The sequence below is a fragment of the Coturnix japonica genome, chromosome 7, assembly GCF_001577835.2.
Source record: "Coturnix japonica isolate 7356 chromosome 7, Coturnix japonica 2.1, whole genome shotgun sequence".
Taxonomy (NCBI): domain Eukaryota; kingdom Metazoa; phylum Chordata; class Aves; order Galliformes; family Phasianidae; genus Coturnix; species Coturnix japonica.
The window spans coordinates 2,751,454-2,768,104 of record NC_029522.1 but is presented as its reverse complement, the minus strand read 5'-3'; the positions used below and the strand labels follow the sequence as shown (position 1 = coordinate 2,768,104).

General features: G+C 41.9%; 1 protein-coding gene across 1 annotated transcript in view; it reads right to left on the bottom strand.

Moving 5' to 3' along the window:
- NDUFA10 (NADH:ubiquinone oxidoreductase subunit A10) overlaps positions 1-15,879 on the bottom strand; it is a 34,212-nt gene extending 18,333 nt beyond the window's left edge. The window contains exons 1-7 of the mRNA XM_015867812.1: positions 15,744-15,879; positions 15,322-15,490; positions 13,840-14,055; positions 12,991-13,077; positions 10,649-10,770; positions 8,444-8,523; positions 5,459-5,513 (exon numbers count right to left, since the gene is read on the bottom strand). Of these exons, the coding sequence (XP_015723298.1) occupies positions 5,459-5,513; positions 8,444-8,523; positions 10,649-10,770; positions 12,991-13,077; positions 13,840-14,055; positions 15,322-15,490; positions 15,744-15,836 (822 nt within the window). The 5' untranslated portion in view covers positions 15,837-15,879. The remainder of the gene's footprint in view (positions 1-5,458; positions 5,514-8,443; positions 8,524-10,648; positions 10,771-12,990; positions 13,078-13,839; positions 14,056-15,321; positions 15,491-15,743) is intronic.
- Positions 15,880-16,651: the final 772 nt, after the last annotated feature.

Here is a 16,651-nt window from a genome sequence, read left to right as displayed (position 1 = left end):
ATTACATTAACAGGTGGTCTGATAAGAATGTCAAAGCAGCCCCACTGAAATATACTCTTAAGTCACGAAGTAAAAAGGCCTTCCTGTAGTCTATTAACTGAGAAAAGCTGAAGTGCAATGCAAATGTTTCTTGATGTTGCTGGGCACGGTTCACAAGACAGAAATTGGGGTACACTCCAGGCTGGAATAGAGGGGCTCTTGAATTAGCAGCAGAAGTCCAAAGATTCTGGATTTGATCAGACGTGAAAACCTATCCATGCACACATGCATCCGGAGCAGAAAGGAAGGGCAAAAGTCTCTGTTTGACACCAAGAACCATTCAAACAAGTAACACCTCAGCAAATCACTCCACTAGAATCACCAGAATTTTCAATCCCATATTTAAGCCTCATTTACAATCTTATTCCATCAGAAAATAGATCTTTGCTGGTCCATTGGGCAATTGTTTAACACAAGCCTGAGGTTATCACACATGACCTACTTGCTACAAGGAAACCTAAACCAGCATCAGGACGATGCACTTAAAATAAAACCTCAGAGCAACGTGGGAAAGAATAGATCATGGCAACTCCTACCACTTCACAGATGCCTCTTATAGAAAGAAAGGATAAAGCTATTGAGGTCAGGACTGAAATCCTCATGACATATTGTTGATCCCTGACAACAAAGCAAGCAGATGCCAGTAATAAGGTGATAAAATAATCAAAAAAAGAAAAGCTTTCATTCTTTACTGTATGTTAAATCCATACTAACCTATCCCCTGCAATCACAGTGAGCACTAAATCCTTTTATTACCACCTGAAGGGTAATAAAAACACTCTACTACAAAGGAGACCCAACTATAAAGGTCCACTCTGGCAGTATTACATTTTTATGGCAAGAAGTAGCAGCTTGGAGATAGGAGTAACTGAACCATTGTTTAACTGAAGCCTTTATATTTGCTACAGACTAAATTAGCTGATTAAAGACTTTAAAGATATGGTTAATATGTGACAGCATCAAAGTATATTTAAAACTGCAAGCAAGACACCGTTAAACCATTTTCAATCTCTTACAAATAATTGAGTTCTTAAGTGAGATAGCATAGCTAAGAGCATGGGAAACCTACTTTTTATATTAAATAAAGCTGATGACAAATTCACCTGTTGATGGAAAAAAACCTGTTTCAGGGCTGAAAAACACTGCAGAAAACAGACATCTAGAAGAGCTTTCAAAATTATACTTGGAAACTGCTTGTTCCTACTGAACTGCCTGACGCAGCATCATTTTTACAAGCGAAAAAGATGAACATTGTTCAAATGTCCATTATTCTTAATTTAAAAGTTCAACTTCCAACATACTTCCCATCAGGTGCACAAAAGCAATTACTTCCCTACTCCACAGCAGAAATTTGCAGGTTCCCCACTATGGCTGACGACAGAACTAATAATGGAGCTGCTAACAAAAGGACTCAGACCACGTCAAGGGGAAAAAAAGAAATTAATACCCAAATTAGTTTTGTACGCTTATTACCACATCAGAAATCTTCACCAGCAGCTCATTAATAATGGTATCAGCCCTCCTCCTCCCACCAGGCCACAAGAACAACTTTTTAATTCACAAAAATGCACCAGCACCTCCTGGGAATTAGTAGCAAATAAATGATTTAGGACTGACTAAGCAGCACAATACGTAACAATGGCCAGGAGAGATCAGGACTTAATACACCACAGAGCATGGTGGGACTTAGAAAAAACAGCTTTCAATAATGAGACTCCTTTCCATAATCTTTGCAATTAAACCAATACAAACAGCTTGTATTGTCTAAGCTGGTTTTCATAGTCATCTGGTGAATTCTGTTGTTAGAAGAACTCCAGCATGAGCAGAAGGCAACACAGCTATGGGACAAGGGATGATCTGTCAGCCAGATCAGGTTTCTCTTTCAGCAGAATCCAGGGTGCAAGGAGCAATGCAGGATCCAACCCCAGGAACTTCGACTACAGCCTGCAGGAAGAAGCGCAGCACACATACAGCAACTGCAACCAAACACTTCATGCTAGCTAGCTCTGAATCCTTCCAATTCCACACTGGCAAAGGACATGGTACAGAGCTGGTCCGCCAGCAGCCTCCCACCTAGATAATTTCCTGCAGTTTCCAACTTTTTGCTGTTCTGTTCTCACATAAATGTAGTTTGAAACACCCTAACCAAGTTCATTGGAGCACATACAAATCCTTTAATTGTTACAACCAATCCTAATTACAATACAAAACCCCAACTGATCTATTTAAAAGACACCAGAAATGTTTTCTATAAGCAACTCAAAAAACTATTTAACTATAAAGTCATACAAAACTAAGCTCCCAATTGCACAGTAAAGAAACTGTAGCTGGCTAACAGCTAAACATCACTCTATTAGCAGGATATAGCTGCCTACACACAAAGACCCTTTAAGCCAAAATCAATTCTCTCCCCCGTTATCCCTTATTACCAAATGTCAGTCATTTCATTTCAAAGGTAAACTGAATCCAAACAGAAGGGAACAAATGTTATTCTTTCAAATGGAAAAAAAATCCTACTATATATAACTAATATCTAACAACGAAAATATGATACCATCTTGCACTTGGACTTCAATAATCCATCCTCTGGTCCAGATTTGTCCAATTAAATTAAGAGAAGGATCATCAGTGTGCAGCCTTGTCACGCCCAGCAATGACACAAGATTGCTGAGCTTGGTAGACTTGACTGTAAGAGCTTTAAACAGACTTTAAAATCTGATTTGCAGGATTAAAATCAAACCTCCAGCAATAGTTTTCTAGGAAGTCTAGGAAGGAAACAAATGGCTTTATTCCGACCACTTCGAAACGTATTCAGAAAGAAAACAAGCTCTCATTCCTGCAATGATCACAGGTAGCTGTCTGTATAAGTTCAATCTCAGAACAAAGGCAAAGAAAGGCTTTTGGTATTTAAAAATTATAAAGATACTCCATTTTTAGAAACTTCTCTTTTTGAATACTCTAAAAACAGCTATTTGATCTGACCAACGGAGCTTCAAGTATCTTAGGACACATGAGGCTATTAGGTGAATGCTACCTGTAATGCACACTGCACAAATAGAACCTACCCTGCACTTCCAAACAAAGTCAGCCTTTAGAGAGTGAAGTTTACTGCTGAACTATATCACTGACTCCAACTGCATGTACTACACTTACACAGCCAGGAGATTTTCCATCCGCTTGCTCATAGGATTAAGCTTTGCCATCTGGCTCAAGGAGAGTAAGTAACAATGCAAGTCAGTAACAACAACATTATGCTTCTTTTGGAAAAACAAGTCATGCTGTCACTGTATATGCTCCAGCATGGGTGGATATGAGTGTCAGAGCTCTACCAACTGAACAGTGACAGCAGAGCCCCTTTGACAGAAGTCAAGCCTAACTTGCTCTTGCCTATGGACCTAACAAAAAGCCTCTCTCAATACTCCTCATTTCACAGCTGTAGCTTGGCCACAGCAGCATAACATACTTGTTGCCCTACGGGAGCTATCACTCCCTACCATTACCAGTACTTTCTGAAAACTTGAAAACACACAGTTCAGGATCCCCCAAGTTTCACTGCTGCTGTGGTGAGTCTTCCACAGCTGGGGTGGGCTAATCCCAGCTGGCAGCTAAGCCCTAACCAGCTGCTCACTGCTCCACAGTGGGGAGCGAAGTGGGGGAGCAAGAGAATTAGGACAAAAGCAAGAACAACTACTAAGTCAAGACAAAGACAGTTGAATAAACAAAGAGAAAAAGCAAAAGCAAACAAATGCTGAGCAATGCAGAGGCAATCACTCACCAGCTCACAATAGCAGACTGATGCTCAGTTAGTCCCCAAGCAAAGGCCACTTTGGAACTCCTTCCATGGAAGAGTGTGATGTTACATGGTTCTGTGGTGTTACATGGTACAGAATACCCCTTTGTTCAGTTTGGGTCAGCTATCACAGCTGGAATGAAAGATTACTTCCACCCCAGCTTGACCAGTACATCCATAAGTGAGGAATGCAGTAGTAGCTTAACTCCTTCAATGCCCCAAAACGTTCAAATATGCTCAGCATGGGTACAAGCAGTCAGACAACTCCCTCACTACAAATGTCAAGGTTGGCAGTAACAATCTTAATTACAGCTTACAAGAGGAGTCAAGGACAACAGAAAGGGCTTCTTCAAATACACTGCAGATAAAACTAACACTAGAGGCAATGTAGGCCCACTGATGAATGAGGTGGGTGCCCTGGTGACAGAAGATGCAGAGAAGGCGGAGTTACTAAATGCCTTCTTTGTCTCTGTCTATACTGCTGGAGGCTGTCCTGAGGAGCCCCATACCCCTGAGGCTCCAGAGGAAGTCAGGATAAAGGAGGAGTTTGCCTCGGTTGATGAGGACTGGGTTAAGGACCAGTTAAGCAATCTGGACATCCATAAATCCATGGGTCCTGTGGGTGCTGAGGGAGCTGGCAGAAGTCACTGTTAAGCCCACTGTCCAAAATCTTCGCTAAGTTGAGACCCTTACTGCTACTATAGAGTGCAAATGAACTTCAAGGGATTTGCTTCCATCCCCGACAATGAAACACGACCACTGCAGATCTATACAGCATTACATAAAGCCTATCACTGTTTTCAGAGGGGATCGCAGAGGTGAAATTCAAAAGAAGAAAGAGGTTTATGTTATCCCACTATTTTTTTCCACAAGCAAGAATAATTGCAGCAATAAGTCATGCAAAACACTTTGGAAAAGGTGGTACAGTACAGACACCACATGCTAGTCAATACAGGTGAATAAACCAGGGCTACAAGCTTTGCAGCAGCTCTGATTATCAAGTCGTTTGTGATAAGCCAATAACGACCAGCTCTGAGAAAACAACAGCTATTTTACTGCAAAGGAACCTGTGCACCAATCTGGATCATAAGAAGCTGCTTGGTGGCAAAAGCCAACAGAAATAGACCTAGCACTGGTAGAAAGAATCTCAGCTGGCTGCTGGGACTTAGTTCTTGGTTAATGCCTTTTGTTCCCAAATTAAGCTATAAGGAACCTTACCTATCCCACCAGCCACAACAGTTCAAAGAGGGATAATAACCAAAGAGCCATACTGTACAGCCCAGAGACTCGGGAAATGCTGCCTTGGGACTTGTTTGGAAAACCAAACCAGATTTGGAAACACCCGGCATAAGCTAAATGAGCCAAAAGATTCTTTTGAAGAAGAAAAAATGTAGCAGTAATCATATGTGTTAATAAATACAGTGGAATTTGCTTGCTCAGGGCAGATACACCGGCAAAAGGTATGGGGGGTATGATGTACACTCTTCTGACAAAAACACAATCACTCATAGTGTAGTCCTAGCCCAGAACACTGACACAGCAGCAAGAACTAATTACATTAAGTAGCCAACTTATCTAAGATAAGGTGTTTTCTTTAAGTTTCCATTTTGGAAGCAGCAAACTCTTTACCTTCTCCACATCCTCCGCCTCACTTGCTGTGTACTGCAGAATTTCACTGGTCTCACTGCAATGGAAAAAAACAAAATAAAATGAGGTTGAGCTCACAGGATACAACTGCTTTTAACATCAACTCACCTGCACATCAAAATGAAGCAGAAATGATGTTTAAAAGCACAAAAACAGAAACAGAATCATTTTTTAGTTTTCTTCCAGGGTTTGCAATAGATCTGTTAGATCTCTAAGTCGTTTCTTTCCTGACATGAAACTGTACAAATGACCTGTAAAACATCTACAGTTTTAGTTCAGTAAAGGAAGAAAAACAGAAATACCCCACCTTTGTATTTGTTTCCATTTCACTGATGTTACCAGGGCGACTACCCACAATTTCCCAATCTACTTGATGCCTTCAAACTGTTTAACCCAAAGCTTCAGCAGACCTTCTGTTTTACATGTATGTTAACCCGTGTGGGTAAGTCTTAAGAACATAATACATTCATTTGTCATTATTACTAAGCCTGAGCTAAATGAACCAACACAACAGAGGCAGCATGACCTACGTGTAGAAAAAAGAGCAGTTAAAACAAGCAACAGGCTGTTTTCCTGCAGCCTTCATAGAAAAGTCACTTCTAAGTTTAATCAGAATCAAGGCTGGCAATGTAAACAATGCTGCTGGAAGCAGGAGTGCTAACCAAATAACAAAGCTGCAGCAGTTCAAGCTGGTTCCTGGTCTGCATTATCATCTTTCAGCCAGAACAGCTCTGGCTAACAAAAAAAAGTTCCTTTATGAAGTGTTCTTTATCCATACAAAGCCCCAAAGTTTTACACTGTCAGCAATTCAACTGGTGCTCCCAAACAGTTTCTAGAGGGTTTTTTTTTTTCCATCTTGGGGGGAGAAAAAAGCTGGAAGCCTCATACAACTCCTCAGTCACAGAAATACCACGAGTGATTTGCTTTACAGGGAGATGCTGAGACAGCGTAGGATGTGAATACACACCTTCAGTTTCAACTGTCACAAATCAGAAGGGAGGCCAGGCCTCAGCCTTATGCTGGCAGCTGAATTAACAATGCAGATCAAATCACTTGATACTCTGCATGTTATCAGGGCTTTCATTATGTGAAAACAGCTGCTGATTCTATTGGATAGGAAAGATAACATCAGTGATCTGAAATACTGGACCAGAAAAGAAAGTCAAACAAAAGACAAAAACTGTCTGTTCATAATCACCAAGAACATGCCACACAGCTCACAAATTAATTAAAAAAATGATATATATGTGGATAGATAGATTGGTATAGATATACACAAAGACATTCTTGGGCATGTCAGACTAGAAAGAAAGCACAAATCTTAGGATCACCAAATACTCACTCTAAGACTGACGTATCAGGAAATCTAGTACTACTTAGTCTGTCTACAGACTAACAGCTGGGCATGATCACCATTTGGTGCACCACTGAGCGAGTCAGCAAGCAAACAGTTAAAGAAAGTTGAAGCCTGTGTGCATCTATGCAATACGCAAGCCATCAGCAAGGTCCAGAGATAGGCGCAGCTAAAGTTTCACATGTTCAGATCTCCTCCCACCAAGGGGACGGAGACATCTCTCTTCAGGCCTGAGCATGCAGATCGATGTGACAAGCCATTGTAAGACTGGGTGCTGATGACCATGCCAAGTAGAGGGTGTTTGCTTAACAAGTGTACTGACCATGTACAGACAAAGGGGAAAGAGTTGAAATCACAGCAGGACCAGCTAGGCTAGGTTTAGCCTTGCTGAACAACACAGGGTATTTCTGAGGCCAGATTAGATCCAAAGAATAAGCAGCATTTTCCTCCTTGCAAGAAAATTCAAACCAATTCTGCCCTCAGGGGGATGACAGTCCCATCATTTCCCACCCTTCCTCCCTGCCACTTCCTTCTGGCAGCTGTTAATCTGTAGAGGATGCACTCAGAGGCAGCTAACCATACACAGCACCAACAGCTTCTGTCCCTGTATGAATGACAAGCTCAAAATCTGCTTCAATTGCTGATAGCACAATTATACTGATTTAGCACAGGAGCTGGAGCAAGAAAGCACTGAGGAAGCAAGCAAGCAACAGTATCCCTATAGATCTTCTTTGACTTAAAGAAATGAAACTCAGTAGTCAACTTCAGGAACAAAACAAATCTTGCACGAGTTGACTCTTTTGATGTAAAGCAGACCTGACTATGTAACCTTTAGCAGCTTTTTTTCCTAGAAGTAATTTGTTCAGAAGCACAAGACTGCTCACGCTCACATGTTTTTAGGTTTGTAAGATAATCTGATTTTTGATAGAGCTATTTCTTAAGAATAGGGACAGCTGACAAACTATTAGAGTCTCAAGTTCACACATTCTCATTCCCCAGCTAGAGAAAGCCTGGGAAGTTCAAAGGCAAGTGCTTCAGCCTCTAAAAGCAGGTAGCAGTGCACTGTTTAACAGTACCAACAAAGCCCACCGAATCCTCTCCTGGCTGTAATGTGTCTGCCTCACAAGGCACAGAAACTGAACTAGAAAGAGGAATGAAAAGCCCGTACCTAAAACAAACAAACAAAAACCCCCTCCTTCTGTATCACCATCATGAAATTGGCCAAAGCTATGGCAACTGAAAAGAGTTCTTAGGAGAAGAAACATCCCAAGTGTGGATCCAGGCTCATTAGCTCCATTAACAAAATCCAATGAGTTTACTATTGCACAACATTCCTCCCACTCTGCTCCTAAAAACATTTCACTTTTAATACTCCAACACTGTAGTGGTGACATCAAGCTTCTTACATGCAGGAGGTAACTACACACAAGTATACACAGACATCATACCATGGATACGATACCACATAAATAGGGCAACACATTGTATCACATAGCAGGAGGAGGCTGATCACACACAATATGGTTTTATTTGCTTCTATTTGCAGAGATTTTAGGAACATTACACATTTTTTACTCAAAGACTCAACAGACAGAGTAGTTTGGTTTGCTAACCTCATTTCTGGTAAGAAGGTTTTCTTGTAAGCATCTTCAATGCTCTGGAGGTACAAAGCAGAAGCCTTTTTCTCATAAGGCTAAAAACAAACAGAAAACAGAATAATAACATTGTAAAGTGTACTTTCTTTTCCCCATCAGCACAGAAGTCTAAGAGGAATTCGGTCCTATACCATCTACCCAGAGTTCACTGTTGTTTCAGCAGCTATTCAGTGAATCATATTTGAGTTTCAAGTGTTGAGACATTTAGAGTTTCTTAAACATCAAAAGCATCCCAAGGAATAAGCCACAGAGTGCAGTAATCACTGCTTTACACCCGCTATACCCATGGTTTTAATCATTAGACATGACATCTTCTGATCTGATAGTGAATCTAGTAAATAAAGGAAAAGATGGGCTCAACAGAATGATGTCAAAGCAAAACAAAAAGCCTTCTTACAATTTATTTCAGTTTATGGGAATTCTCAGTCTCAAAACTTATTTTTTTTCAATCTTTGGAAAGTTATCTACTTGCATAATCAAGGAAGTTATGTGTTATCATCTAAAAGAGAGAAAAGGATGGTCCAAGTCTGCCTCTCCAGCAAGAGGGCCAATGTTAATCCATTTCTCTAGTTTCAGACAGGTGCATAGGCAACCATTTTCCTCTCTATCTTCTTTTGGGATTTAAAGGATATCCCACCAGCTGCTGGACAGTTCACCACAAACCTCATCTCCTACACATCTTACCTTAATGCCAGGTTTGCAAAACAACTGGAATTTCCTTCATTTAGCATGTCTTCCTGAAATTCAATCCTAAAATCAAGGATTTCCTGCCACTACTCAAATAACGCATATCCAAGACGCCCACAACAGTAGAAGGATCTTCTTTTTCCAGTGCTACTCAATAACTTTCCTCAATACCAATCACAGACACTCCATCCACCAGGAACCCAAAGTTCCATCTCCAAACAAGCCCTATAATGCCCAGCACTGCCTAGGGAAGTTCTCTTACGCCAGCAATTCCTGCCAGAACGTCTCAAAAGTGCCACTGACCTTTTTGCTCATAGGGCAAAGAATGTGTGGGTTCCCACAATACATTAAGTTTCTATGTCTGTAACTGAAGCTGCCAAAACAAAGAAATCTATAGTTCTCCCACACAAGAGTGCCTTGTTCATTAAAGAGTGGAGGCGCTGTTTAGTCAGCATCCAAACTGCTGGAGGGCAGGAAAGAAGCCACTTGATCAGCAGGCAAAGCTATTCAGGCCACACAGATCACAAAGCAGCAAGGGCAGCCTTCCACTTTACAGCTCTGAAGTCACTTCCCCTTGGCAATGATCAGCATCCCTCTGAAATGGGCAGGAAAAAAACCACTACTGACATAAACCCAGCATACCAACACACACACATTTGCTTCAACAAGCAGACATCACTGAGCTTTTAAGGGACCTGAAAATGTTTCTTGTAATAAGTCAAAGCTTTCTTTTCATGTATCAGGCTTTCCACTGTTAAATACTTCACCCAAATACAATTTCCTATAGCCTTTGAATAAGGTATAAGGTAAACATCATTTAACCCCCATAACGGATCTGAGAACAGTTACAAGCATATGTTCAAAAACCACAGGAGGTCTAAGAAAAAATCCAAACCAAACATCATATTTAATCATCATGCAAAAACCTCCTACCATTTTTTCTGATAAAAGAGAATTTCACTAACCCAGTAACGTAACAGGCTGATGAGCGAGAGGTAAATTTTAAGAGGTAATGCTATAGAACTGAAGTTACTTTTATTTTCATCAGTAATATCCATCAGATGACATAAATTTAAAAGGCAGCTTGAAGACAGGAGTTACAGCTGTCAAAGATCAACAGTACATAGAAATCACCTACCATAGCATCAGATCACAAAGAAGTTGCATGAGTGACAAGAATCAACTCTACTGCTTCATAGCTCTCCATAAGATTGGCCAGAAAGCTCAATGGTTTTTCTGTCTCATGAAAGATCTATAAAAGCTAGCTTAGTTGTGTTAATATCAAAGCACCAAGTGTTCACAACCATCCTCTTGCAGGTCACCCCTACTTGAACTGACATGCAATTAATGTCAATACAGGTATCAAAAAGCAGTCATCTGGGGAAGCTGGAGAAGGGGCACTCAGAGCAAGGAGTACATCACCTGAATGCAACTCCCAGAACTGCAGCTAGGAAGGCTTTTAAGAGCCAGAATTACCTTTCCTTTCTCTTGAAGCCTCTTCTGCACATCTGGGACAGGTACGTCTACATAAATGACCAAGTGAGGGGGCAGGAATTCACAAATGCTGATCTCTTTGATCTCCTTGTAGTGATCAATACCTGCATTAAAAAACAACAACAACAACAAACCATGAAAGCTAAAGCCAGCAGAACTTAATCCAAATGAGGAACGAGTGCACAGGAACAGCATGAGAACTGTAACCCATCTTTTCTTGAGTGTTTTTCTTGTGTGTGCTAAACACATTCTATTTCCAAATAAATCACATCCCCTATTACTTCCTTTACATGGTAGATATACCAAGCTCAAGGGTAGGCTTTTCCACAAAGAGGATTCAGGACAAACAGCTCTTCTACCAGATCAACATCTTAAAGCATTCTTTGTTGTAAATAATTTGGTGAATAGGAACCTATAGAGGCTCTGGGAAAGCATTTATTCAATATTTAGGTGACATTAATAGCACAGGTTCCATTTAACCCAGCTGAAGTGTGAGCTTCTCTCAACAGAGCTCACTGGCTCAGCTAAAAGCAGCCTGGCATTCCAACACAAAGAGTCTGAAAAATTTAAAGCCTACCATTCCCATCAGCACAGCAGAAAGCTGTCAATAACATCAAGGATTTTGGTGCAACTGGTTATTTGTTGACTAGATTTCATGTTAAATTGTAGATTGCTGGGCTTTGCTTGCAAGTTAATAAGACAAAGTTCATTATAACCAGCCCTCAAACTCACTCAGCAAAAAGCTGCAATGTTTTACAGCATATGTTTAAAAAACAAAATAAAACACATCCTGTATCTAATCCAAAATGGACAAGAAACACAAAGCAGACAGGGAAACAGGGAAATGAGTACCTTTACCTCAGGAGCAACCAAAATGCCACACTTGGTATGAAATGGACGAAATAAGAGTTTCAGTTGCATTTTGCTTAGGTTTCAGATGAAGATTCAGCTTTATTACTATTATCTACACTTCAGACTTGTGTGTATTTGCCCAACATCAGCATCCATAACTGAGCCACAGAATTGATGTTGTTGGAAGGAATATCTGCAGATCCACTGGTTCATTCATTCTACTCAGAACAGAGCCAATGGGAGCAGGTGGCTCAGGACTGTGTCATTTGATTCTGAGCATCTCCAAGCATGGAGCTGCCATATCCTTCCTGCACAATCTGCTCCAGATTTGACTACCTTCACAATAGAAATGGTTTCTACAGATGTTTAACTTGAACTTCTTGTATATCCATTTGTGCTGTTTGCCTTTTGTTCCCTCACTAAATACCACTGAGAAAAGACTGGTTCCATACTCCTCCCCCATCATTTACACTCATCTCCTCAAAGCCTTCTCCAGGCAAAAATGAAAATACTCCAGCTCTCAGCCTTTCCTTATATCAGACACTCTGGCCTCTTGATGACCAACCTCCATAGCCTTATTCTGGACTCAGTCAAGCAAGTCCATGTCTGTCTTCAAGTGGGAGCTTAGAACTGATCACAAAACTCCAGATGTGGTCATCACCCTATGAGCAGCTGACAACACTCTTTACGCAGCAGCCAGGATGCTGGTAGCCTTCTGTTCTCCAAAGGCACACTGCTTGATTTTGTTGGTGTCCACCAAAAGCTTCAGGTCCTCCTCCACAAAACTACATCCTAGACATTTGGCTCCAGTCAAGATAAACAACATCCAGCAGCCTTTTCTCATCCACCGAGCTAGCTTTCCACATGGAGCTATTAGGCGATGAAGCACAATTTCTCCTTCATGAAACTCTAACGACTATTTGCAATCACCTTTACATCCTTAGTATGTTTAAAAATGGCTCCCAGGAGGAACTGCTCCATTACCTTTCTACAGACCAAGCCAAGGCTGACTGGTCTGTATTCTTGGATCCTCCTCCTTACACTTCTTGCAGGCAAGAAAGGCATTTGCATTCTTCAAAATTCCAAAGGAAAATGGCAATCTAAATCAAGCAGGCCAAACCCTGATAATCCATGATTTACCTTCCATCTAATGCTGCAAGATCAAGGTCTGTCCTAAGGGCATCTTGCCTTCACACATTTGCTCACACACTTCACAAGGGAGGCCCAGCTAGCTGACAAGACACAAGTAAGCAATACACAGAGTATACAAGTAGAACCTAGGCCTTGAAGAAAGACTAGTAAACCTCACAGATTAGTCTTCAATGAAAGAAAGACCAAGGTGCCAAGTATGTCATGAACAAAGATAAATATTTAAAGCAGTCAGTCTTTCCAGCAGGCTTTTTTTTTTTTTTTAAGCTACCACACTCTGGCTGGGATTCTGACAAAATAACTTTTTCATGCAAGTAACTTACATCGTTTGTGGATATAGCCCTGTTTGAACATTGCATCCAAAAACACAAAGTCACTGTAGGCAGAGCGCTCCATCACCACACCTTGACCTGCAATTGAAAGTAGATTCCAGTCATATTGGGCTCAGAAAGACTCCTGGCAGCAGCACTCAAAATTACAGACAGTGCTGCTCTCACAGATAATTTTCTGAAAGCTTGCCTAAGAGCTTTTAAATAAAACAAAATAGCAAGAGTTTTCTGTTCACATAGACATAGATGTGCATGCTAAATATGCCTGTCTAATCCGTATATACTCATACTGCACCTAGCACTACAGCAACTGAGGATTACTATATTTAAGCAGCACATTAACTTTTGTGTTTGAGATGCTTTCTTCACACTTTCTCATCTTTTTCTATTAAAGTGCAAGCAATGGGCAAATCAGCATTGACCGAAAAAAGCTTTTCATCCCAGAAGACACTCAGAAATTGTTATCATGACCATCACAAAGCAGTACTTAGTGAAAACAAAATGACTGAGCAAAAGACATCATCAGGAAATACCTGAGTTTTAAAAGCACTACAGAACTCCCACTTGTGTTGGTATGTTTAAGATGGTCGTTTTGATATGGATCAACCAATTAACTAATGAAACTGCTAAATAGTATGCATTTCCTTCATTAGAAATGATACAAGGAGCTGTCCTAACACAAAATATGCAAGGTATTTTTCTGAACAGGCTATACAACCACACTCACTAAAAAGGTCTTAATCTCAAAACACGGATTCTAGCAGAACACTTAAAAACACCTGAAGGACAGAATTTTCACTCAAGTTAACATAGAAATGGAAAGCATTCAGTGTGAAATCCAACCTGTGGTGAGCAGATGCTCCAATGCATCAGAGTACTGTAAAACACGGTTACCAAACAGCCAAGCTTGCAGCCTGTAAGAGTGTCCATCAGGGCATTTTGGATCATTGTAAAATCTCTCTAGGTTACAGAAACCATTAAACCTCTCATCCAGCAGTGTTCCATCTCCTGCATTCTTGTCTTGATAGTGGATGTCTGCTTCTGGGAAATATTTCATTCCTGACAAAAAAAAAAAAAAGGTAAACTCAAAACAGAACACCAATCAGAACAGTAAATTGTACATATTTACAAGAAGCATCTCCTATTCTCATTTATGTTTTGAAGGCCTAAACAAAACAATATCTGAAAACAACACACAAAGCCCTCTGGTCTATCACCTCACAGAAAGTTGATGAAACCCAGTTATTAGGTTTTATTACTCCACCTCTATGATGCAAGTTGAGCATTTCTTTTAAGCAGAACTTTTATCATACCAGTTCTCCGTTTACCTGGATGCTTTAAGCACACCACAGAAAATACCACCCAAAATCCTCTTAAGGTGCTCAGTGACTTCATGACAGTAGGAAGCTGTAAATGAACATTACTGGAATCAACATGTCATTTACAATGACCTGACAATGTTCCTGTCACCTCGAGTCTCACCAACACTTTGCCTCTATCTGTATGCTATTAATATTAACTGTGACACTACCTAATAATTTGCTAGCCAAGAGTCGATGTTTTGGTTAACTTCTTTTATGCAGAAATCACAATGACACTGTTAAATTCCAGCAAATACTAAAATCATAGACTTGTAGAATCAACAAGGCTGGAAAAGTTCTCTGAGATCATCCAGGTCAACTGTCTATGTATTGCCAAGACTTCCACACTAAGCCACGTCCTTCAGTACAACATCTAAACATTTCTTGAACACCTCCAGGGACTGTGACCCAGACACCTCCCTGGGCAGTTTGTTCCAGCACCTGACCACTCTTTCAGAGAATAAACTGTTCCTAACATCTATTCTGAACCTCCCTCTACACAACTTGAGGCTGTCACCTCTGCCCTATCATTACTTACTCTAGAGAAGAGGCTGACCCCACTTCACCACAGCCTCCTTTCAGGGAGCTGTAGAGAGTGATAAGGCCTCCCCTGATCATGCTCTTCTCCAGACTGAACAACCCCAGTTCCCTCAGCTGCTCCCTGTAAGACTTCACTGACCTCTGAAAACAATCCAGGGCCCCAGTGTCTTCCTTGCAGTGAGGGGCACAACACTGAACACAGAACTCAAGGTGCAGCCTCACCAGAGCTCAATACAGAGAACATTCACCTCCCACTCCTGCTGGCAACACTATTTCTGACACAAGCAAGGATGCCATTGGCCCCCTTGGCCACCTGGGCACACTGTTAACTCAGACAACCTGCTGTTGACCAACACCCTCAGGTCCGTTCCTTCCACGCAGTCTTCCAGCCACTCTGCCCCATATAGAGAATATAAAGCCATACCTAATTTATCAGCAATTTGCTGTGCCAGCTTGCCCTTCCCAGACGCCAAGTTGCCGTCCACTGTGAAGATCTTACTGTACTCGTTGAACTTTTTAGAGGCTCTCTCTCCCAGCATGTAAGCCAGCCAGCCATACTGCAAAGGGCGCTGGGAGCTGATGTGAACGCTGGCCTGAAAGACAACACAGCAACACGACTCAAAGCTGACAGCACTCTTAAGGCAAACTGGGTGTATTCTTCAGAGACACAGATCTCACACAGGGCTCTTCAGCATAGCAAAGCGCCTCTTTGTTTTCACTTGATAGCTCGGTGCATCCCACCCCCTGAAGGCCACACCGTGGTGCTGAAGGTCACCTCCCGCTCCCTTGTTTTATTCTATCCTCTCCCCCCCCACAAGGCCCTGCCGACCCCGGTCTCCCGCTCACCGCCGGCAGGACGGCGCTCCGCAGGCGACCACGGGCAGCAGAGGTGACGGTGTTGGCGGCGGCCGGGCCCAAGCGGGCCCGCCACAAGGACATGGCGGCGCCGACGGAGGTGGAGCGCTGCGGGCGCTGAGAGATGACGACACGGCGGGCGGGAGGTGAGGGCTGCGCGCTACGTCAGGGTGTGCGCGGCCTAGTGATGGTGATGGCACTGAAGCGAGTGTTGGTCTGCGCTCCATCCATGTCAACTCTTCTTCCCACCACAGATCCCCCCCCAGCATCTTACTGACTCCATGTGCCCATGTTTGTGTCCCTGCCATGGCTCCCCGACACCTTGACATAGCCTGGTGGTGACCCAAAGTACTTCAGAAGAGACTTCTTTCCTTAGGGCTGAAGGAAGTTCTCAACCTAAGATCAACAGCTGTATATCTAATACAGCACAACAGCCAGCATCTCTCCTCTCACACATCATCCATTCTCAGCCTCATGTCTGTGGGACAGAGAGAATGGTACAAATCCACAAACATTCATTTCTTCCCATTGCTTCAACAGAGCCACACTGCTGAGTTTCACAGTTGGTGAAGTCCTGAACTCTTTAACAGGGTGTAAACAGAACAAGGGAAAGCGGTTTCAAACTAAAAATGGAGGAGATTTAGATGACAGGACTCTGAGCAACCTGATCTAGCTGTAGATTTCTCTGTTCATTGCACGAGTTGGACCAGATGACTTCAAGGTCTCTTACAACTCAGACGATTCTAGGACCTTGCTGGAGTGGCAGTACACACACTTCCTAATTACTCTATAATCTGTGGCCCACACTGCCCTCCCCATCTTTGCTGCTGTGCTTTATTAGCTAAAGCTAATACCTGTTGCCTAGTTTTGAAAAGATTGCATAACAGAAAACAAAACAA